Source organism: Chrysemys picta, chromosome 5 (genome assembly GCF_011386835.1).
Source record: "Chrysemys picta bellii isolate R12L10 chromosome 5, ASM1138683v2, whole genome shotgun sequence".
NCBI lineage: Eukaryota > Metazoa > Chordata > Testudines > Emydidae > Chrysemys > Chrysemys picta.
In genome coordinates, this window is record NC_088795.1 from 128996982 (window position 1) to 129021260 (window position 24279).

Here is a 24279-nt window from a genome sequence, read left to right on the forward strand (position 1 = left end):
TTTTTAAATGGGCAAGCTAGTGCCCTCTTTAAAAAAGTAGTTTAGAGTAGATTACAGGTTTAAATACTTTAAGATTGAACAGATCATCTCGTATATCATTTTTTGCCTTTTTCAGGTGACAGATGCTGCAAGTTAACAACCTACCACCATTCAAAGTTGAAAAATGAACAAAGTTCTAGACACCAAAATAAAAACCTATCCAGTAACTATGAAAAAAGCATACAAACTGCACTGATACTGAATATGCATCTGTGCCTCCTCCCACCTATAATGCTATTATAAAAGGCAAATTCTAATGTAAGGTTTCTTTATCTTCACTCACAAAATCTTTAAATCTCAGTACAAGTACTTTTAATGTAAACACCAAGGACAATGCTGTAATTAAGACAAATATATTCTCATCTACATTAGCCTCAAGAAGCTGGAGAGCACATTGGCTGTGAGTAGGGGACCAATTCTCATGTACACCAAGGAGATCCAAGAATAACTCTCATGAAATTAATGAAATTAAACTGGCGTAAGTGAGAGGAAATGAGGCACTATTCCATAAGGTCTCCTCTTTCTAGATGGTGTGGGATCTAATGTCAACTATTGGACCAGTGAAATCTCTAGCTATATATAATTCTTACTGAAAGAGACAGAATATGTTGTGACCTGTGAAACTACATAAATAGAAAGTGGTTCCATTTGTTTATTGCTTTTCACAGCCTGAATTCCATTGTTGTTTCAGGAATGGTCAAGTCCACATAGGGGTATTCCACATAATATTTACTACTACAGAGAAAAAAGTTTTATCACAACTGACAAAGTTGGTTGAACTACAGTTTAAGCCCACATTAAAGCATCTTGTAGAGCTGATGATAAATGGAAAACTTCAAAGGACGTTACTGATTGCTTTAATAATACTTTCATTCTATTAAGTTCACATTTTCATATTCTTAAGTCATAACAGTGTGAAGTCCTGGTGAACTAACAGTTGATGTATAACAAAACGTTTGTGTAACAGCGCTTTGAAAGACTTCAATGTACTATTGTCCATATGCACATTTTGAACTTTCCCAAACCCTTTCATATTTCAGTAATATTGAATGGAGTTAAGGTCGCTTGCTTTATCTTAACTATAAGGGGATAATAATCAACATGTTATATTAAACGAAACTATCTGTAAAAACTCTTTACATATCAGTAATTTTTCAAGTAAACAGTTTGATCTATACTTAAAAGCATACAAAAACATGGACTAGAAATTTATTGCTGTTAAGAAAAACTAGTTTGTTCCAAGTTACGAAGAGGAAGTTAGGTTAATAATTATTGCTGTTGCACAAATGGAGCCCTGAACACACAGAGCGTGATTTCTAATCATTCACTTTAGGGGATGTGTGGGTACTTAGGAAAGATCAGGCTCATAGCCACTATCTTCAATGTTACACTTTGTAAACTGGCATTGTTTTATTGTCTCTCCACAACCATAGCCAGTGCAACTTCTGCGTTCATACACAATCATCCATTAGACCTACTCTTCATGGCAAGTATGAATACTATATTCCATTCCACGTCCTATTTTCTTGATGCAATTTAACCTGATGCTAATTTTAAAAATATGCCTAGTGTATCTTACCATATGATAAGGAACTAATAGGAAGGTTTGTCACCTGGAAAGTCAAAGTGATTCCTGTAATTCATATAATTATATTTCACCTGTTCACTTCTATTAACTTTCTGGTAAGATTTCACATTCAAATAAAGCATTTTTCACTCGCTCTGAGTACCAGACAGCACTCAAAATCAAGCAATCCAATAACCACAACTGTGTTATTTGCACAATAAAATGACACAGTTCAGACTTGCTCACAAATCTGCAATCCCGCTTTCTTTCAATTGCATTGATTTCTGGTCATTAGAAAGTACATTTATACAGGAATTTTTAAAAGCAATCTGCACTTAGAAGACATTGTACAGTGCTAGTAGATCATACTACTTCCTCAAAGGCATACACCATATTCACAACATAAAAGGGCCACTATCAACTTAAACTATATTTGAATCTGAATTTTTATTTTACATAGTACTGTTGCAAGTTAATACCTACTGTACCATGAAGGAGATTAAATAAAATCTTTCCGTTCTTTTATTTTGTCTGTAGTCAGTTTCACTCCGACTACTACATAGTAAGTTTCCATTTTGTTTGTGGGTCTTTCACTCAGCAGCAAGGACTAAAACATTTTTATAAAATAGCAAAAGGGCAGGTGTAGCCCCAAACACTACTTTTTAACTCCCTCCCTAAAGAGGACTGGAATTCATGTTGATGCTGTTCCTGTAACGGTGATGCTTAAACTTTTTTGTGACCCAACCACATTATGACCAGGTTTTTGGGAGCCAGAAATGGGAAAGAGAAGAGTTTGGCTTCAGGTTAGATATCTACTGTAGGCTAAATCTGGTTATAACATGGTCAGGCCCAAATGTGTCAAGTGTTTAAGTGGCCAGCATTCTAATCCTAAAGCATTCACACCGGTCAATGATTTAAATACCAGGCATGATTAGATGTGGCATTAATTAACTTACTGTTCAGCTTCACTGCCACATCAGTTTTGCCCTTTCCTGCTCCCTGCCCCCTCACCCCCCCAAAAATAGGTATCAGCACAGAAAGGGAGTAGCCTAAATATCTGTGGAAGGTGATACAAGTGGATGATCTACCAAAGAATAGTGAACCTACAAGCAACAAAGCAAGTTCTCTTACGAACACACACCTTTGCTTTTCTTCGTATGCACAGAGGAATCATGTACTGACAAATGGACCCACAAAGGCAACACCACTTCAGTGGGAACAATTCTTCTCTCCCCAGATTAGGAGACACACACCTAGGTCCGTGAGTGCCCTTCACATATAAAACCCTTAAATTTTCTGTTTTCCTTCAGATAGCTTAAAACATGACATATTTTAAATGAATCTCTCTAAACTCAAAACTGTATTGATAATTACCCACAAAAAGTGTGCAAGGTAAAAACCTGGACTCAAAATAAATAAAAAAAAATACAACAAATTCAACTTGACATTAAAAAGCAACAGAAATACAAAGAAGAGAGATTCTTCAAAGTCTTTGTGGGATGAGAGCACTGAAAGGGCCATTGCTAGCAAGGCTGCAGGAACCTCTAATCCAGTCTGTGCTCTCAGTTCCAGTCATTAGCTTGGTTTTTTGCAGAATTCACACTGTATTCCTCCACTGAGATCTTTCACAATCCCATCTTTGATCAGTTTTTGTAGGAATTTTGTTTCAGTTGTCACATTATGCATAGTTTGTCCTTCCATTGCAGCCATGCAGAGATTGTCATAGTAGTGCAAAGGTGTGTTGGGTTGGCGGAGGTCATATCCAAATCCTGCTAAACTCACTTCATCACATAAATGTGTGGCCAGAACAACTGCAGTGACCCCAATTGTGGGAACATTCTAAAAAGAAAAATAAACATTTACAATACAACATCTCTCTCCTTTATCAGTTTTCACAGAGTCATAGATATGTAGGGGTGGAAGGGACCTCTAAAGGTCATGTAGACCATCACCCTGCGCTGAAGCAAGACCAAGTATAGCTAGACCATCCCTGCCATGTTTGTCTAACCTATTCTTAAAAACCTCCAATGACAGGGATACCAAAACCTCCCTTGGAAGCCTCTTCTAGTACTTATTTATCCTTATAATTAGAAAATTTTTCCTAACATCTAACCTAAATCTTCCTTGCTGCAGCTTAAGTCAACCACTTTTTGTATGGACATGGAAAACAACTGATCACTGTCCTCTTTAATGACAGGTTTCAGAGTAGCAGCCGTGTTGGTCTGTATCCGCAAAAAGAAGAACAGGAGTACTTGTGGCACCTTAGAGACTAACAAATTTATTAGAGCATAAGCTTTCGTGGACTACAGCCCACTTCTTCGGATGCTTTCTGAATTCTAATCCTGTCCTCTAAAGTGCTAGCAACCCCTCCCATCTTGGTGTCATCCACAAATTTTAGACGCACATTCTCCACTCCATTATCCAAGTTATCAGTGAAAATATTGAACAGTACAAGGCCCAGTGTAGGCCTTGCATCAACAATGAAAGAAAACAGAAGTTAATGGATGAAGCATGAATCCACAACTTAAATGTATACTCCAAATTAAAAAACATAGTAAGAGAACAAAAAAAGTGCCACTGTGGCTAAACAACAAAGTAAAAGAAGCAGTGAGAGGCAAAAAGGCATCCTTTAAAAAGTGGAAGTTAAATCCTAGTGAGGAAAACAGAAAGGAGCATAAACTCTGGTAAATGAAGTGAAAAAATATAATTAGGAAGGCCAAAAAAGAATTTGAATAGCTAGCCAATGACTCAAAAAGTAAGAGCAAAAAAAAAATTTAAGTACATCAGAAACAGGATGCCTGCTAAACAACCAGTGGGACCACTGGATGATTGAGATGCTAAAGGAGCACTCAAGGACGATAAGGCCATTGCAGAGAAACTAAATGAATTCTTTGCATTGGTCTTCACGGGTGAGGATGTGAGGGAGATTCCCAAACCTGAGCCACTCTTTATGTGACAAATCTGAGGAACTGTCTCACTCAGACTGAGGTGTCATTAGAGGAGGTTTTAGAACAAATTGATAAACTAAACAGTAATAAGTCATCAGGACCAGATGGTATTTACCCAAGAGTTCTGAAGGAACTCAAATGTGAAATTGCAGAACTACTAACTGTAATCTGTAACCTATCATTTCAATCAGCTTCTGTACCAAATGACTGGAGGATAGCTAATGTGATGTCAATTTTTAAAAAGGACTCCAGAGGTGATCCTGGCAATTACAGGACAGTAAGCCTGACTTCAATATCGAGCAAACTGGTTGAAACCATAGTAAAGAACAAAATTGTCAGACACATAGATAAACATAATTTGTTGGGAAGAGTCAAAATGGCTTTGGAAAGGGAAATCATGCCTCACCAATCTACTAGAATTCTTTGAAGGGGGTCAACAAGCATGTGGACAAGGGGGATCCAGTGGATTATAGTTGTGGGGAATAGGCCTGGCTCCCCTCAGAACATCGGCGAAGACTCGTCATATAGGCCCGCCCTGCAGGCCACAAGCCGGAACTAGGCTAAGTGACACAGCCTCCTGCCAAACTCGGTCAAGGGTCATGACCGGAGGGGGGAGAGACAAGGAGGGAAAGAATAAAAAGCCTCAGCAGCAACACTAATGAAATATGTTCATGGCTGATGAAATATAATAACCGCTTGTGTGAAGCAATAGCTAAATGCAAACTGAGTAAATGCAACTTCTCCTGTGAGCACCCTGTAATTCCAGCTAACTGCCAAACTAGCCAATCATATATCTTCTTTGGGTGTCCTGTAATGAATCCCTATGCCCCTAACCGTAAAACCCTGGAAAATAATATGTACCTTGCCGAGAAAAACACTCCAACTGGTGCCAAGTACCACCCATGGCGGAAACCACCAAGAAGCTCTCCACCCAATAGGCACCCAATTCTCGTAAAATAATAAGGAAGATGCCAGGAAAGGGGACAGACCCCAACTCTTATTACTCGCAAATGACGTATTATTTGTCCTATGCTTGCAGTTTAAAAGAATAAAAGCAGCTTGCGTGCTGTGCTAGGGGTGGTAGTTTTCGGACTGCTACCCCAACGCGTTGGTATGTATTGCAATAAACTGGCCTCAGGATTGAGTCTGTGAACTAAAATCAATGCGTGGGTGACTTTTTCCACGACATAGTGTACTTAGATTTTCAGAAAGCCTTTGACAAGGTCCCTCACCAAAGGCTCTTAAGCAAAGTAAGCTATCATGGGATAAGAGGGAAGGTCCTCTCATGGACTGGTAACTGGTTAAAAGATAAGAAACGAAGGGTAGGAATAAATGGTCAGTTTTCAGAATGGAGAGCAGTAAATAGTGGTGTCCCCCAGGGATCTGGACTGGGCCCAGTCCTATTAAACTTATTCATAAATGGTCTGGAAAAAGGGGTAAACAGGAGGTGGCAAAATTTGCATATGATACAAAACTACTCAAGATAGTTAAGTCCCAGGCAGACTGTGAAGAGCTACAAAAGGATCTCTCAAAACTGGGTGACTGGGCAACAAAATAGCAGATGAAATTCAATGTTGATAAATGTAAAGTAATGCACATTGGAAAACATAATCCCAACTATACATATAAAATGATGTGGTCTAAATTAGCTGTTACCACTCAAGAAAGAAATCTTGGAGTCATTGTGGATAGTTCTCTGAAAACATCCACTCAATGTGCAGCGGCATTCAAAAAAGCAAACAATGTTGGGCATTATTAGGAAAGGGATAGATAAGACAGAAAATATCATATTGCCGCTATATAAATCCATGGTATGCTCACATTTTGAATACTGTGTACAGATGTGGTCCCCTCATTTCAAAAAGATACACTGAAACTGGAAAAGCTACAGAAATGGGCAACAAAAATTATTAGGGGTATGGAATGGCTTCCGTATGAGGAGAGAATAATAAGACAGACTTTTCAGCTTGGAAAAGAGACGACTAAGGGGGGATATGATTGAGGTCTATAAAATCACGACTGGTGTGGAGAAAGTAAATAAGGAAGTGTTATTTACTCCTCATAACACAAGAACTGGGGGTTACCAAATGAAATTAATAGGCAGCAGGGTTAAAACAAGCGAAAGTATTTCTTCACACAACACACAGTCAACCTGTGGAACTTTTTGCCAGAGTATGTTGTGAAGACCAAGACTGTAACAGGATTCAAAAAAGAACTAGATAAATTCATGGAGGATAGGGTCCATGAATGGCTATTAACCAGGATGGGCAGGGATAGTATCCCCAGCTTTTGTTTGCCAGAAGCTGGGAATGAGCAACAGGGAACAGATCACTTGATGATTACCCGTTCTATTCATTCCCTCGCGGGCACCTGGCATTGGCCACTGTCGGAAGACAGGATACTGGGCTAGATAGACCTTTGGTCTGACCCAGTATGACCGTTCTTATGTTCTATAGTTCCCACTCCAGCTTTACAGCTGACCATTGATAGCTACTCTGAGTAGTCTTTCAATCAGCTGTGCACCCAGTTTATAATTTCATCTAGCCCACATTTTCTTAGTTTGCTTATGAGAATGTGATGTGTCAAAAGCCTTGCTAAAATCAAGATATATCACATCTACAGCTTCCCCCATATCCACAAAGCCAGTTATCCTGCCAAGGAAGGATATTAGGTTGGGGTTTGGCATGATGTATTCTTGATAAATCCATGCTTATTACATATTACCCTACTATCCTTCAGGTGCTTACACATTGATTGCTTAATAACTGCTATTTTAACCCAAGTGAGCTACCCAAGTGAAGAACTCACCTATTCTTACAGTGTAGACATATTCTTAGGCAAAATCCTCCTCACACAAATGATTCAAAAAGCCTTAAATTCTTAATGCTTAAATGCAGTGCATGGCCTACCACATGTATATGGTATTGAGAAGACCTGCAACCTTAATGCTTTCACAGAAGTACTTTCTTTTTAAAACTTTGGGGTATTTAAAAAAAAAAAATCACATGCAGGTCACCTTACGTGAACATAAACAAGCCTAACCCCTAAATTAAAAACTAAAATGGCCCTAGATTTTGTACTTTTTCTATGATTAACGAGAACGCTGAAACCCCACTATTTTACAAATATCTAATAGGGAATGTTAAAGAAAATACAAATAGTGTTTGAGAAGAGAAGACTTTGGTGTTTTACAATGACTGAGAAATTGCACAAAGAGACTACACTGAATGAAAAGTCCAAACTCTTTTTTATTTGATCTTGTCGTATTAGATTTCGAAGGAGTTAAATGCATCTATCCAGCACCTTCCAAAAAAGGTATCTTACCTTATCCCAGCCCCAAAATTTAGATCGAGGTTCAGGGTACTGTAGTATATCCAAGGCTGTCTCTTTAATGATGATTGGATTTAAAATACGAAACTGTTTTGGTGTTACAGGAATTTTCTCAGCCACCTGCTTCCAAAAAAATAGTCGCACCCATAGTGGCTAAAGAGAAAAAAAAAATCAATTAAACACAGGGAAACAAATACTTTGACATGGCAAACTGATACTGGGGCCTAGCATGTAACTCAATACTACTAAAACATAAGATTGTCCACATCTCATAGAAATTATTTATGGCAAAGACTTACTAGGACGTTGATGTAGAATTCCCAAATGCCTGAATTCTTTTAAACAAATAATACTTAAGTTGAGAGAAAGAGAAAATGCAATTCTTTATCTGTTTAGTTCATTTACTTTGAACATGTGACTGCACTTCCGTGGACAGTCACTCACCCATCCACCCACCCCTTTTGCCTCTATTTGGGCTTTCTCACAGCAACATGGTAGAGAAAGCATTTGAAAAGAGCAAGAACATGATCAAAATTCCACAACAGTTGGCTGAGTAACTCGCAAACAGGTGTAGGACCTGAAACTATTTTACTCACATTTTCAAATTATCTGTATTTCTAGCTGACAGTGTACATTTAAAGACAAGTGTTGTAGGATAGAAGGAGAGAAGAGCAATGAGACTCAGCGCGCCCGATTCTGATCTCATGCCAGAATATGCCAGAATGTTAAAGAAGTCAATGGATGTGCACCGGTGCTAAACTGGTGAAAGATCAGAATCAGGCTCATTTTATGTTTCTCTCCATAAATTGTGTCATAGTGAGCAAATAAGAAAAGTGATGCAAGAAGAGGGTGCCTTTTCTGTACATTGGGCACATTCTTTCCCAAAAAATCGCTATGAAAAATATTTGTTATATCTATTGCTGTAATATGACTTCTCTTCTGATATTACAAAAATACAGGGACTTTTTGTTATTAGAATATACTATATGCAGTTTTAAGCCCATAAAACGACATTAGAACCACCACAGTCAGTCAAATATCCAGTTCAGATCAGAGGGTGCATTCGATAGTTGTTAACATAATGCTGCTATGTGAAATTGTGCAATTTTTTCTGAAAGGTGTGCTTGTGTTCTATAAAACCACACATTGCTTGGGCCCAATAGATCACTCAGTGATAGTTCCTCAAAGTTCCACAAATGTAATACGTTTGCCTGTTAACTCTAAAAATCAATAATCACTCAGTGTGATATCACCAATATTTAAATTCAAAGGATAATTTCTTCATTAGTGTCCCTTGTATTATATATAAAGCATTTTTTATATATATTATATATAAAGCAGAACATATAATGCCGAGCACTGTAATAAAACAGTATATTCTACCTAAATGCATGCGCAAAGTCATAGGTAGTCGTGGTCAATTCTGCAAGTCTAAAAGCCTTACATAAACTAGTTCAGGTTGCAAAACCATAGAATTTAACCTTCCTTTGCTTTATCTATAATATAATATTATGTGCACAAACAGCTAAATATTGTGACAGATTTTCTATTAAATATATCACTATTGAATAATTTATGGCATTTCATGTTTGCATAATAACTCTAATCAATAAAATACAATACTTCAGGTGTCTCTTGCACATAGATCTATTTCTTTAAATATACATTAAGCAACGAATGAATCTTCATACAGAAATTGAAAGGCAGTAACCAATGCCAGCTAATACCAACTAGTGACATTTTTATTTAATTATATCTATTACACATAACACAAACACCCCTACACGAGCATGATGTGGTATAGCGGTTAAGGAAGGGGACTGGCAGTCAGAACACTTGTTTTCTGTTCCTGCCTCTAAAACCTTAACCAAGTCACTTAACCCAAATACAAAATGAACTATACTTTACTGAGCACATAAGGTATTTTGATGTTTAGTTCATGTAAAGGATCAAGACACTTGGATGAAAGGCATCAGTGTGAGCATACAGTACTACATGGATGTACTAACATGAACAATAACTAGAAGTACTGCAACAAATAGATTGCTTGCAAGGTGGATAAAAAAAGCACAAAAATTCGATTTATTTTAATTCAATTTTTTTTAGAAGATATATTTCAAATTAAATTTGAAATGATGCTATGTTAAGGCCTAAATTTATTAAAATATATTACAATAATTTAAATATCAAAATAATATTCAAACAGTATATGTTTGCTGCCAGAAAAGTTAAATCACTGAACTAATTGAACTCATTGGCTATGAACCTAGAACCAGAGTTTGTTGAAGTGTTACACCAGCTTTTGACAGATCTAGCCTCTACTGCAGGTGCAAATAAAATATTTTCTTCATTTCAGTTTATTCAAGTAGTTCAGTACAATGATTAATTCATTCAAAGTTGTGAAACCAGCTGGAAGCTTAAAAAGCAGAAAACTTGTTTTCCTCTTTTAATCTATCAATAAACACAAGGGGACAGGATAGGGGACAGGATGAGATCTACCAGTTATAAAATCTTGATGGACATGACAACCAGAAAGAAATCAGTTCAATTAACTACAGATAATGCTTTCGTTGTTTAATAAATCAATTGGTTTTAAGCGCAAAAAATTTTGATATACTTTTTTTTCTTATGTATCTAGCATATTTAAGGTAGTTTTAACAAAAAATTTTAAAATGCTATTTTTTGTGCATTTTTATGTGCACAAACTGTTTCCATCCAAATAATATACCAATAATAATATGACAACCACTTAGTCCTTATATAGAGCTTCTCTTCTTTTATATCTCAAAACACTTTACAAAAGAGGTCACAGTATTATCATCCCTATTTTATAAATGCGAAAATTAAGGGACATGGAGAAGTGACCTATCCAGGTCACACAGGCCAGTGGAAGAGCCAGGAATTAAACCCACATCTCCTGAGTTCCAGTTCAGTTCTCTAGCCACTAAGCCATACTATCTCCTATATAATGCAGCTAGAAAAGTCACTGCTAAAAAAGTCATAGAAACATAGGACTGGAAAGGACCTCGAGAAGTCATCTAGTCCAGTCCCCTGCACTCATAGCAGGACTAAGTATTGTCTAGACCAGGGATCGGCAACCTTTGGCCCACGGCCAGCCAGGGTAAGCCCCCTGGCGGGCCGAGCCGGTTTGTTTACCTGCCGCATCCACAGGTTCGGCCGATTGCGGCTCCCATTGGCCGCGGTTCACCTCTCCAGGCCAATGGGAGTGGCGGGAAGCAGCGGCCAGCACATCCCTCGGCCCGCGCCACTTCCCGCAGCCCCCATTGGCCTGGAGCGGCGAACCGCGGCCAGTGGGAGCCGCGATCGGCCAAACCTGCGGACGCAGCAGGTAAACAAACCGGCCTGGCCCGCCAGGGTGCTTACCCTGGCGAGCCGCATACCAAAGGTTGCCAATCCCTGTTCTAGACCATCCCTGACAGGTGTTTGTCCAACCAGCTCTTAAAAATCTCCAATGATGGAGATTCCACAACATCCCTGGGCAATTTATTCCAGTGCTTAACCACCGACAGTTTGGAAGTGTTTCCTAATGTCCAACCTAAACTACCCTTGCTGCAATTTAAGCCTATTGCTTCTTGCCCTATCCTCAGAGGTTAAGGAGAACAAATTTTCATCCGCCTCCTTATAACAACATTTTACGTACTTGAAAACTGTTATCCTATTCCCCCCCCGCCCCCGCCGCCACTCTTCTCTTTTCCAGACTAAACAAACCCCATTTCTCCAATCTTCCCCCACAGGTCATGTTTTCTAAACCTTTTATCAGTTTTGTTGCTCTCCTCTAGGCTTTCTCCAATTTGTCCACATCCTTCCTGAAATGTGGTGCACAGGACTGGACACAATACTCCAATTGAGGCCTACTCAGCTTGGAGCAGAGCGGAAGAATTACTACTCGTACAACACGCCTGCTATGACCCCCAATTTCTTTCTGCAATACTCCTTCCTAGGCAGTCATTTTCCATTTTGTATGCGTGCAACTGATTGTTCCTTCTTAAGTGGAGTACTTTGCATTTGTCCTTATTGAATTTCATCCTATTTACTTCAGACCATTTCTCCAGTTTGTCCAGATCATTTTGAATTTTAATCCTATCCTTCAAAGCACTTGCAACCATCCCAGTTTGGTATCATCCGCAAACTTTATAAGTGTACTCTCTGTGCTATTAAATATTGTGTACCCTCCTGGTTAGCGAAAAGTAGTACCAGGTTATACCAACCAATGAGAATCAACCTTTCTTTAGAAAAATCATTCAAAAGTACAAATGCAAAACAGGATTAAAACTGAATATTTAAATCAAAGTTTCCTGCTTGCTGATTTAAAACAACTCACCCTGACTGCTTGTGAAGAATTCAATACAGTAAAATCAGTTTTCTGTGCATCAGAAAACCAAGATATGCAGGCAATAAGTCAACTGTTTATACCTACCAATGCTTCATTTTTTACCATTGCTTGAAGCCAATTGAAATCGACACTTTTAAATAAGACAACAACAAACAAGCTCTGAGGGTTATATTCATTTTCAGAAAGTGGGGCTCCCTCTGGATAGGTCATCCTTATGGTAGTTTTGTTACCAACATGATCTGTGTAGCCCTGAACTGGTGCATCATTTAATCTAAAAAAAGTGAAACAAAACACAATAAGTAAACATGGTATCTGATGTCATTAAAATACCATACAAGTGACTTTAAATACCTAAGTAACAAGTTTTAGTTGGCTCACCAAATTTTATTTGAATACATCAATAAATTAGTTCCCTGGTAACAAGAACAAACCTCAATGGGTGGTCTCGCTCTGAAAAGCAACTGTACAAATACTATTGCAGTGTTCATGTTTCTTGTTGCCCTATAACTCAACTAGGGCTCTGAGGGGCAAACAGCAAGCTTCCTGCATATCAACACCAGTAATAAAAGGCTCTTCACAATTCTAACTGACTGGAATTTAGGCGACAAGGTGGATGAGGTATTATCGTTTATTATACCAGCTGTTGGTGAGAGAGACAAGTTTTCAAGTTTAAACAGAGCTCTTCTGCAAGTCTGGGAAATTAACTCAGGCCATGTGTACACTACAAAATTAAATTGACCTAATGTATGTCGGCAAACAGCTGCCGCACTAGTTACACTGCTTGTGTATATCTATACTTTGCTCCTTGTGTCAGCAGTGTGTCTCCTCACGGGGAGTGCTTGTATCGATTGTACTGTCAGTGTGGGGCATTGTGGGATGGCTCCTGAAAGCCAGGAACAGTCAACATACACAAAACAGTGTCTACACTGACACTGCTTCAATCTAACTACATCGACCTTGACTCTACGCCACTCTGGAGGTGGAGTTAAGTCAGTGTAGCAGGGCAGTTACAGTGACAGGAGCAAAACTGAAGTGTAGACATTTCTATAGTTACATTGACTTAAGCTGCCATGTGTTGACCTAAATCTGTAGTGTAGACTAAGGCTATGTCTACAAAATGTGCCTTTTAGCAACACAGCTGGGCCACTACAGCCATGCCACTAAAAGGTGCGCAGTGTAGCCGCTCTTTGTCAGTGGGAGAGAGCTCTCCCGCCGACAAAATAAATCTGCTCCCAACGAGAGGCGGTAGCACTGTCCACACTGGCACTTTTTGTCCGTAACACTTTTGTAATTCTCGGGTGTTTGGTTTTTTCACACCCGTGAACGACCAGTTTTACCAATGAAAGTGCAGTGTAGACAAAGCTTTAACATCCGAGTGTCACTGCTAAATGCAAGATGAAACAGATAGTTTAGCATAAGAAGTTAACACATATTTCAAGGGACTATTCAAGGCAAAGTGGCCCGTTAACACCTTTCCAGTCAGAGGGAGGAAAAGGCAGGAGAAGCAGCTGGGAAGAGGGCTATTAGTGGGTTATAGATGGCTGTAATAAGCCATAAATCTAGTGTCTCTATTCAGTCCATAATTTTAAGTGTCTTGCAAATCTATTGGTGACAAGAAAAGTAGTATCTCTGCAGGGCTAACGAGGGGAAAAAGCAGTCAAGACTTACTTTTGTCACTAAAATGAGCAAGCAGTCTATATTTTACATTCCACTTGTCATCTTTTAATTCCAATGAGTATTTAATATGACCTCTAGCGAGCCCATATTATTCTTTGCCCATCTCATCACTCCCAAACCTTTTCTCTTTTCTTTCTTTTAATTGGAACCTCAGAATTGTTTTTCATTTAAAGAAGACAGTGGTTTATTTCATTTTTATTGACTGTTTATTATGCTTCTGTTATACTATGTGTCTTCCAGAGTGTGTCAACGAAACAGGTGCATTGAAAATAAAGCTATGTATCACAACTCTGAAACAGAATACTTTCTAACACTAACAGATCCACTTACCTTTTCACCTGGAACACTTAATACTCGAAAAGCAAGATAATTGATCAACTCCCCATGATAACCAGAAGATGGCACAGGTAATTTCAAGAGCCTACATTAGAATGATCAGACATCTATTTACTTTAGGAATTTATGTAGTACCAACTTCATGCGTACGTTGTGCTTTGTCTATGACTGCAGTAATTTCTAACTCACTATTTTCATTATCCATAGTGTGTGGTATCTGGTGTCTAGAGTAGTGTTTCTCAACCCACAAGTTGCTACCTAAAAGTGGGTCGCACAAATGTACAAAAGGTTCACAGCCACCCAAGCCTTGAGCCCCGCCACCAAGGGCTGAAGTCATGAAGGTCACATAAAAATCACGGAACCAGTGACCTCCATGACCTAGCCTTACCGATTAGCCAATCGAATGCAAGGTGGGAAGAGTTATGGGAAAAGAGTGCTTAGTAGAGTTTCAAGTGAAGAGTATGTGTTTTAATCACAAAGTGAGTCTTTAGTTAGTGAAATGGATACATTTTTAAACTGTCCTGTTGCAACTGCAAGTACCAACGATAGTAGGAATTCATCACAACCTGAGAAGAAAAGTAATTGTAGGTACGACCCTGCTTACTTAAAGTTTGGGTTTTCATTTACCGTGGACCGAAATGGTGAACACAGGCCAGAGTGTGTCATCTGCGGTGAACTGTTAACAAATTAAAGCCTAAAACCATCACATTTATGTAGACATTTGGAGACAAAGCAGTCTAGCTATAAAGACAAGCCTCTTGATTTTTTTTAAACGAAAAAGCCAAATGGAAATGTCAAAAAAAACATGAACATGTATTTACTGTCCGCGAGCAAACACTGCATGCCTCTGACCTTGTTGCACACCGCATTGCAAAAAAGCTCACACTGTGGCTGAGGAGTTAATTTTACCTTCTGCTATCGACATATGCACTAAATTGTTGGGCGAGTCAGTGGCAAAAAAAATTAAAAGCAATCTCTCTCTCTCCAACAATACAATATGGAGAAGAATCTGTGATATAGCTCAGAATACACCAAACTGCAAACAACTGATCGTCTTTCAGTAAGCGACTGTTTTGCTTTACAATTAGATGAATCTATAGATGTATCAAACCATGCTATCTTGCTGGTTTATGTGAGGCATGCATGGAAAAGTGATTTGCAAGAACAGTACTTGGTTAGTGTAGATTTGCCTATTTCTACTACTACTGCTGATATATTTGTTACACTGGATAATTACTGGGAGTCAGCAGGATTAAGCTGGTCGAAGTGTGTTGGTGTTACAACTGATGACGGAAATATTCAGTAGTTGCTCTAAGAATCCTTTTGAAAGCACCCAATGCAACGTGAAACTACTGTTTCCTGCACAGGGAGGCATTAGCAGCTAAAGACAAGGCACCTGAGCTTCACGAAACTCTTAAAAATGCTGTAAAAATAGTGAATTACATCAAACAAAATGCCAAGAATTCATGATGCTTTCACGTCTTCTGTCAGAAAATGGGCAGTACACATGTACATCTGCTTTACCATGCTGAGGTTTGCTGGCTGTCCCATGGCAAAGTGTTGTCTCATGTATATAAACTTAAAAATGAGTTGGCAGCTTTTCTTGAAGAAAAAAAGTCTCACCTGGCAGAGCACTTCAGTAACAACAAATGGGTTGTTTGTGCTGCATATCTGGCAGATATATTCGATCACCTGAATGATTTGAATGTGTCTTTGTAGGGCAGAGGGCACAACTGCTTTGAGCTAACTGACAAAATTGCTGCATTAAAAAAAAACCAACCCTCTCTCTGTGGAACGAACACGTTTCAAATGATAGGATGGACATGTTTCGTAACACATATCCAGAAACAAAAAATCTGAAAGATTTCACTAGCCAGGAAGCACTGAAGAAAACGATCAGTAGTCATTTAACTAAATGGCACACAAGATTCTGCAATTACTTTCCAGACGAACAACTTAAGGGCAAAGAATGGATACGGGATCCATTTGGAGTTGTGTTGAAAAACACGACTCTACCTAAGGAGGAAGAATCTCAGCTGGTCGAGTGATCTTGCATTCGCAGCCTAGAGAGAAAATACACTGAAATGAGCATTCCCCAGTTTTGGCACAGTGCTGCTGCTGGAGAATGTCCTGCTCTTGTTTGCCACGCAATCAGTGTCATTTTGCCTTTCAGTACAACACAGTTGTGCAGAACTGGATTCTCTGCTTTGACTCAACTGAAGAATAAAAGTAGGAGTAGACCGGATGTTGAACACAACCTTCAGATTGTGCTGACTAAAATTACACCCAACTTTGATAAACATGTCAAAGAGAAGCAAGCGCAGGTTTCTCATTAAGTGGAACCTAGGATTTATTATACCGTTAATGTGTTCCTGTTAATGTTGATTTCTGCCTTTAGCTTTCTCGATATTGAGCTGCTTTCACTTATTATTACTATTATCGTTATTATTATTGTTGTTACTGCTACACAGAGTGCGTGATAAGTATTTTGGAGGCAAAATACGTGTGTTTTCTACTTTCTATTTACTGGAGTGGGACTGGCCATCAATGTTTACAAATGGGTCCTGGTCCAAAAAAGGTTGAGAACCACTGGTCTAGAGCACACTGAAATAATGACAGATTCCTGGTTCCTGCCGTCTGAATTTGAGTAAGTGTATCTGATTCACCATATTTTGAATATTGTAAAGACAAGTAATATTAATAAAGTACTTTCAGTTTCATAAATGAAGTAATAAATGGAGTTTGAGACTTCCCTTTCCCCTCCCAAAAAGAGAGGCTGTTTGCAAACAACACAAATGTTAAATTACTTTGTAACGTTAGACAGAAGAGAAATATGCACCTTATAACAATATCAAACTCATTCAGCACATGGCCTAGCTCCAATCCATGAAGTATTCCACCACTTCCTACAACAACACAACGCTTACAGTGTTTTGATTTCAAGTTCTCTGGCAAGTCATGCTCAGGTAAGAGTTTTAAGAGGTTCTGAAGTTTATGAGAGTTCTTGTGAAATCCAAACGGAGGTTTGTATTTAAACACATCTTCATGCCTGAATATATCTTCCGTTACAAAGGGAAATATGTTCGCGCTGTACTTCTCAGCAAATAATCTGTTCATCTCCTTCTTCACAAAAGAAGGTCGACATTCTCCTTGCTGTATGAGTTTGGCATATTTTTGTGCTCTCTGAAACAAGACGGTATATGAAATTTAAGTCACACAAGCTAGTACATTTCAGTATTACAAATATAGCATATCTTGTCTGAAGCAACCTCCCAGGAGGCCAACAGACATCCATAAATTAGCAGGTGTAGGTTTTAGAAAGATAAACCAAGCTGAACCACCAACTGTGGGAAATTTAAAACTAGTCAGTTAAAACAAGAAGCTACCTGTTTGTGGTGTTATACTCTGAAATCTGCACTCAGGATAACTTTTACATCCTTCAGGTGGAAGATTTCTTTAGGAGTAAGTTAGAGTGCAGGTGCAGTCAGAAAAATTACTATGTAAAATGGTACCTTTTTACAAAGTCTGTCTGCTTCCTGCACATTTTCAAACAATAACTGGTTATTTTTGTTCATGGACAATACAGCTATGGGAAAGGAAGATGGTCATCCATCAGTAACAAATTTGTCAGCTAAATTTTGATTGCAGAAACTGTACTACCAGAGACACGTAAACTGGAAAGAAAAACTCTGTCACATCCAAGACAGGACTTGCAGCATTTTGACTTGCAAACTGATTTTAGTCTAGATGTTTATGGTCATTTAAAAAAATCCCACTATAACCATGCTTAAAATGTTCACCCAGAAGTGGAGGGTCTCAAGTTCTCCTTAAAATGAAGATGAAGTACCAATATAAAAACCTACAGTACTAACTTTCATCTGAATCTTCCGCTGCCAAATAAATGATGATCTGTTTCTTTGAAACAAGATCCTCCTGCACATTTTTAGAGAGTAGAACCTACAAATTGCGGTCTGGTACAAGGAGGAAGCTTTAGCACAGTTCAAAGGCAAAGACGCCATTTTACCACCCCTCAACAAATTAGAGGATTTATCATAAAAACAAGAACAAAATGGAAAGGTGGGAGGAACAGAGGCAAGTAGAAAACAAAGAGATATGTTTGTGTGATATATGTGGGAGAGTCAAAAATGCAAGCCTGATGTTAAGATTACAGAAAAAGGGGAACAAAGGAGAATGGGAAAAGGGAAGGATTTTTTTTAATTGCAATTACAAGAACTCCACAGATGTGCAGAACAGACCCTACAGGTACCAAAAAATGTTTAAACAGGCCCTGGTGTTTTAGAATTCTAAGCAGATATTTAGAATATCAAATTCTTCCTTCTTTCCCAACACAGGGTGAGAATCAGCACCTTTGTGTTACAGTGTAATAGCAAGCATAATGTTTCAGTTTTTAGAACAACTCTCAAGCCTTCTCACTCTCCAGTGTGGCACTACAGAAACTGTTTTTTAAGTATGACTAATCATCCCATTCTGCAACTTCCAGCACAGTCAAAAGCATTCCTTGCATGCACCTGGCAAAATAATCAGGCCACAGAATTCTACGTACATATCTAAGTCCTTTTTTTTTTTTCTTGCAACCTTCCACTGTGTTAATGCAGTCAAACTTTTTCGAACTATGTATCATATCTGTGATGACAAATGTTAAACAATTGTTTTCTTCCTCCTTCAATTTTATTCCTAAAAAACTCTATAATTTTCTCTGTGTAAGTCTCACTGCCTACACAAGCATAAGAATTGAAAACCTCAGCCTCTCCGTGCAGGTAATGGAGCATACAGAAAGGTAAATTCATCTGCCTTCATTGCAGGACTTCAGCCTACAACTCCATCACTTCAGGTCCTACAGTGAACTTTTCAACTCTACACAATACATCAGTAACATTTGCTAGATACAGATAAAGAATAGCAAACCTTTACACGTTCAGGGTCCACATAGTGCATTTTCTTCGTGTCACATTCTTCAGGGCCAAAACTTAACTTGAGGATATAAAGGAAGCACACCACGACTGCAAACAGTGTAACACGTCTAAAACGAACAAGAGCCATTGATTACTTTTAGGGCAGTAGGCCACTGCCCACAGTGGAGTTATTTCTGAACTACTCCTTTGTGAAGCTGATAAAATGTGAGCGAGTTCAAAAATGTAAAGAAGCACGTTTAAGTGCAATCCACAGTGAGATACTGCACAGTCCTAATGCTGTAAACCACATTCTTCCTCAACCCATCAAAGCTTTTTGCACTAAAGTGGATCAATACTGTAGTATGGAGACTGGTGCTCAAAGATGCTTTCGCTTTGTAGTGTGGTTCTGCACTGGTTACTTTAAACTAAATGACCTTGATGTGTCCTGCATCAAATTTGACTACATCAACAGGTTGCTCTCTGTACATTTTGGGACTACACTAAAGTGCTTTTCGATTTCTTTAAAAAGAATAGTTTTACTTCACTCTTAAAAATGGCCAAAACAAACATTACTCATGTAAAAAGTGCAGTTGCAAACTGGGTTTTCAGTATCAAAAATACTTAAATGTTTTTGGTGCTGAAAACACAATTTGAAAACTTCAGAGCCTAAAATCCCAAACCACCACTTAGGTGCCGCCAAATCTATTTTGGGTTACTTGGAAGGCCAGAATGCAGGATTTATAATCCCAAATTTTAAAAGACACCCAAACACCCAACTTTCCGCCCTATATTAAAAAGCCAGCATTCCTAGAATCATTTTAATCCAGGTTTTCCTCAATGGTTTGAGCATGGTAAAGGGCTATGTGACTGTTGAGTATTATTACTGGGAACTACTATCTGAATAACATAAGTAATAAGAGCTACCAGGCAGCTGAGCGCTGTTACCTTAGATGGAGTGTTATAGTTAGGGCCCTACCAAATTCAGTCATAAGATTTTTAAAAAATCGTAAATTTCATTATGTCAGCTATTAATTTGTAAGTAATAGGCAGGGGCGGCTCTATGTTTTTTGCCACCCCAAGCACGACAGTCAGGCGGCCTTCGGCGGCATGCCTGTGGGCAGTCGGCGGCACGCGGATTCGGCGGCGTTTCTGTGGGTGATCTGCTGGTCCCGCGCCTTTGGCGTACCTGCCGCCAAAGTGCCATTGAAGCCGCGGGACTGGCGGACCTCCCGCAGGCACACCGCCGAAGGCCGCCTGTCTGCCTCCCTCACAGCGACCGGCAGGCCGCCCCCCGCTGCTTGCTGCCCCAGGCACGTGCTTGGTGCGCTGATGCCTGGAACCGCCCCTGATTTTAGGGCTCCTGAACAATAAAGGAGTTGTGGGGGGGGTTGCAAGGTTATTGCAGGGGGGGGCGTTGCGGTACTGTTAACCTTACGTCTGCGCTGCTGCTGGCAGTGGCACTACTTCAGAGTTGGGCAGCTGGAGAGTGGCAGCTGCTGGCTGGGAGCCCAGTGTTGAAGGCAGAGCCACCGCCAGCAGCAGCGCAGAAGTAAGGATGGCATGGTATGGTATTGCCACCCTTACTTCTGTGCTGCTGCCTGGCCCTCAGGCAGAAGCTGCCACTATCCAGCCACCCAGCTCTGAAGGCAGCAGCGCAGAAGTAAGGGTGGCCTGGTATGGTACTGTCCCCCTTACTTTTGTGCTGCTGCTGGCAGGGTGCCACCTTCAGAGCTGGGTGCCTGGCTAACAGCCACCGCTCTCCAGCTGACCAGATCTGAAGGCAGCAGAGAAGTAAGGGTGGCAATACTGTGACCCCCGCCCCCTAAAATAACCTTGTGACCCCCCCTTACAACTCCCTTTTGGGTCAGGCCCCTCAATTTGAGAAATGCTGGTCTTCACTGTGGAAATCTGTACAGTATAGGGTAAAAGCATACTAAAGACCAGATTTCACGGGGGGAGACCAGATTTCACCGTCTGTGACACGTTTTTCATGGCCACGAATTTGGTAGGGCCCTAGTTATAATACACTTGAAAGTATTTTAAACGATAGTTTCTGTCCTCTTGTTCCACTACCATCCCTTCCCCACAGACACCAGTCAAAGCAGTACCTTTAATTTGTGACATAGGAGAGAGTAATTATAAATTGTTACTATTAAACAGTTACTACTTTATGCTCCCCGTCCCCAGTGCTAGTTCCTGTAATGGGAACTACTCCCTAAGAATGCTAATAGACAATGTTTATTAACATTTATTCTCTTGTTCCAAAAGGGATTAAAATAAACTATAAAGAGCAGATATCTTTTGTGCTGCCAACATATGAAGGCATGTAATTGTCTGGCTTTTAACCTCACAAAGGATGGGATTAAGTATGAGACAAAGTTATTTACTGTAACTGGAGGTTCTTTGAGACAGGTGGTCCCTACCTGGATTCCAAACACGGGTGAGCATGCGCGCCATGCGCTGGAGCCGGAACTGTTCATAGTAGTATCTGTTGACCCGCACATGCATCAACTGCATGTCACATTCGAGGCTTTAAGAGGCTGTGCCAGCCGACACCCCTCCCAGGAAGCAAATGGAGCCCGGAGCATAGGAGAAGAAGAGCGGAATTGGAATCCAAATAGGGACCGCACATCTCGAAGAACCTCCAGTTACAGTAAATAACCTTCTCTTCTTCTTCAAGTGATGGTCCCTATGTCAGGATTCCAAACGCGGGAGAGTAGCGAGCAGTGGTCAGTATGGAAGCGGGCACAAGGGCTCTCAAGAAGACCAAGTCAGTAGGACAGCGTGACCAGCTGCTGCATCTGTCACCGTCGAGGGGGCAATGGCATAGTGAGAGGAAAAGGTGTGGACAGAGGACCAAGTAGCTGCCCGACGGGGACCACTTGGAAGTCACGTGTGTGGTGGAGATAAAAAGCTAATGCTCGGCATTGGAGAGGGAGCAAGTGGCGAGGGGTTCGAAGGGTGGCTTGGTGAGCACAGAGAGAACCAGATTCTGAACCGAAGAGGAGATAGGCCTTCGTAGTGGGGGGGGAAAGCATTGAGAAGGCTGCAGAGGAAGCGGGAGGTCATCAGATGGGTGAAGACGGAGAAGCCATCCACAGGATGAAGAAAGGCACTGAGTGCCTCCAGGTGGATGCAGACGGAGGAGCGAGCAAGGCCTGATTGGCAGAGATGATGGAGGTAGTCCAGAAGGACAGGAAAGGAGACAGAGTCTGGAGAGAAGTGATGGCACTGTGCCCATGCGGTAAAGCGGTGCCACTTAGCTTGATAGCAGATTCAACTGGATTGGTACCTGCTATGAGTGAGGATGTCTTGGATGGAGTCGGAACAAGCCCGGTCTACACGCGAGCCCCATCCAAATACCAGGCCGTGAGGTGCAGAGGGCTCGGATTGGAGTGCTGCAGCCAGCCACGCACCTGCATTAGGAGACCCGGGACGGTCAGAAGAGGAATTGGAGGGCAAGCACAGATTGGTTTATCAATACTGGTGAAGTCGGGAGAGAGCTACGAGGATAACCGTCACTCAGTCCTTCCGCACTTTGCGCAGGACTTGGGGAAGGAGGGGAATGGGTGGGAAGGCATAGTGGAGATCCGAGGTCCAGGGAATGAGAAGGGTGGTCTGTGACGTTGCACTCTATATGATTTTATAAAAATATGCTAATAAGTAAATATAATGCAACTAAAATATGCTTCATGAAAAGGTCTCTTGTAAGGTATTATTACAAAGCTTATAATCTATTGAGTGTGGTCATTCTATTTGTATAAATGTATCATTCTTGTATCTGAAACTAGAAATATGAAATATAACTCTGAGGGCCTATTGTAATTATGCAAAGTGTGGGGCATTAATGGTGGTTTGAAATTTTGATGGCTCCCATCAACCAGGACAATTGACTGTGGATTGCTCTGTTTGCAGGCAAGCCTTCCTGTGAGTCAGGCTGGGAGAAATGAAGGCTTGGGTGACATGAAGGTCTTACAGTGTCATGTGATCAAGTCACCTAAACTGAAATCCATCTTTAACCTTGTGCTTTTTCATTGGGGGGGGGGGGGTTGGGAACCCAGAGGGACAAAGGATTCCCGCCTTATTTAAAAGATATATAAATGGGTGAAACAGAACAAAGAGGGGAGCCATCATGAGAAATCCCCTAGCTACCACCTGAGCTGGAACAAGAGCTGTACCAGAATTGTGCCCAGGCCTGGAAGGTGTCCAGTCTGAGGAAAAAACATACTGAAGCATCTCTGAGGGTGAGATTATCTGTATTCAGTTTGATTAGACATAGATTTGCGTGTTTTATTTAATTTTGCTTGGTGACTTACTTTCTGTTACTACTTGGAACCACTTAAATCCTACTTTCTGTATTTAATAAAATCATTTTTTACTTATTAATTAACCCAGAGTATGTATTAATAGCTGGGGGACAAACAGCTGTGCATCTCTCTCTATCAGTGTTATAGAGGGCAAACAATTTATAAGTTTACCTTATATAAGCTTTATGCAGGGTAAAATGGATTTATTTGGGTTTAGACCCCATTGGGAGTTGGGCATCTGAGTGTTAAAGACAAGAACACTTCTGTTAGCTGCTTTCAGCTAAGCCTACAGCTCTTAGGGGACGTGATTCAGACCTGGGTCTGGGTTTGCAGCAGGCTAGAGAGTCTGGCTCAAACCGGGCAGGGCACTGAAGTCCTAAGCATCAGATGGCAGCTCCCAAGTGGGGGTTCTGTGATCTAACCCGTCACAGCATCGCCCTGTGAGCCTGGGCCCAGGGCTCAACGGGAGCAGAAGAGGGGAAAGCTTCTAGTTCTCCAACGTCACAGAGGTCCCAGTGCAGTGTGCTCCACCAATGAAAGATGGACTGGAGAGTGGGGTTGAGGAGTCTCACTCCTAGTGGGAGTAATAATAAGGGGGAGGGTGACCATCCTGAAGCTGAAACTTGTGAATAAACTTGTTCAGGGAGCAGAGATCCAAAATGGGATGAAGACCACCCCCTTTTCTTTGGGATGAGGAAACGGGGAATAAAAACCACGGCCACAGTAGCGCCGCAGCACGGGTTCTATGGTGTTCTTTTAGAGGAAGGTGGTTGCTGCCTCACAGAGGAGATGGTCCTGGGAAGGGTCC

General features: G+C 40.5%; 1 protein-coding gene across 8 annotated transcripts in view; it reads right to left on the bottom strand.

The window, feature by feature from the left end:
- Positions 1-677: 677 nt before the first annotated feature.
- ST3GAL5 (ST3 beta-galactoside alpha-2,3-sialyltransferase 5) overlaps positions 678-24279 on the bottom strand; it is a 48492-nt gene continuing 24890 nt past the window's right edge. For all 8 annotated transcript variants that reach the window (XM_024106470.3, XM_024106472.3, XM_065597220.1 and 5 more), the window contains exons 3-7: positions 19178-19292; positions 17091-17434; positions 12323-12509; positions 7879-8037; positions 678-3445 (exon numbers count right to left, since the gene is read on the bottom strand). In XM_024106470.3, the coding sequence (XP_023962238.1) occupies positions 3182-3445; positions 7879-8037; positions 12323-12509; positions 17091-17434; positions 19178-19292 (1069 nt within the window). In that variant the 3' untranslated portion in view covers positions 678-3181. The remainder of the gene's footprint in view (positions 3446-7878; positions 8038-12322; positions 12510-17090; positions 17435-19177; positions 19293-24279) is intronic.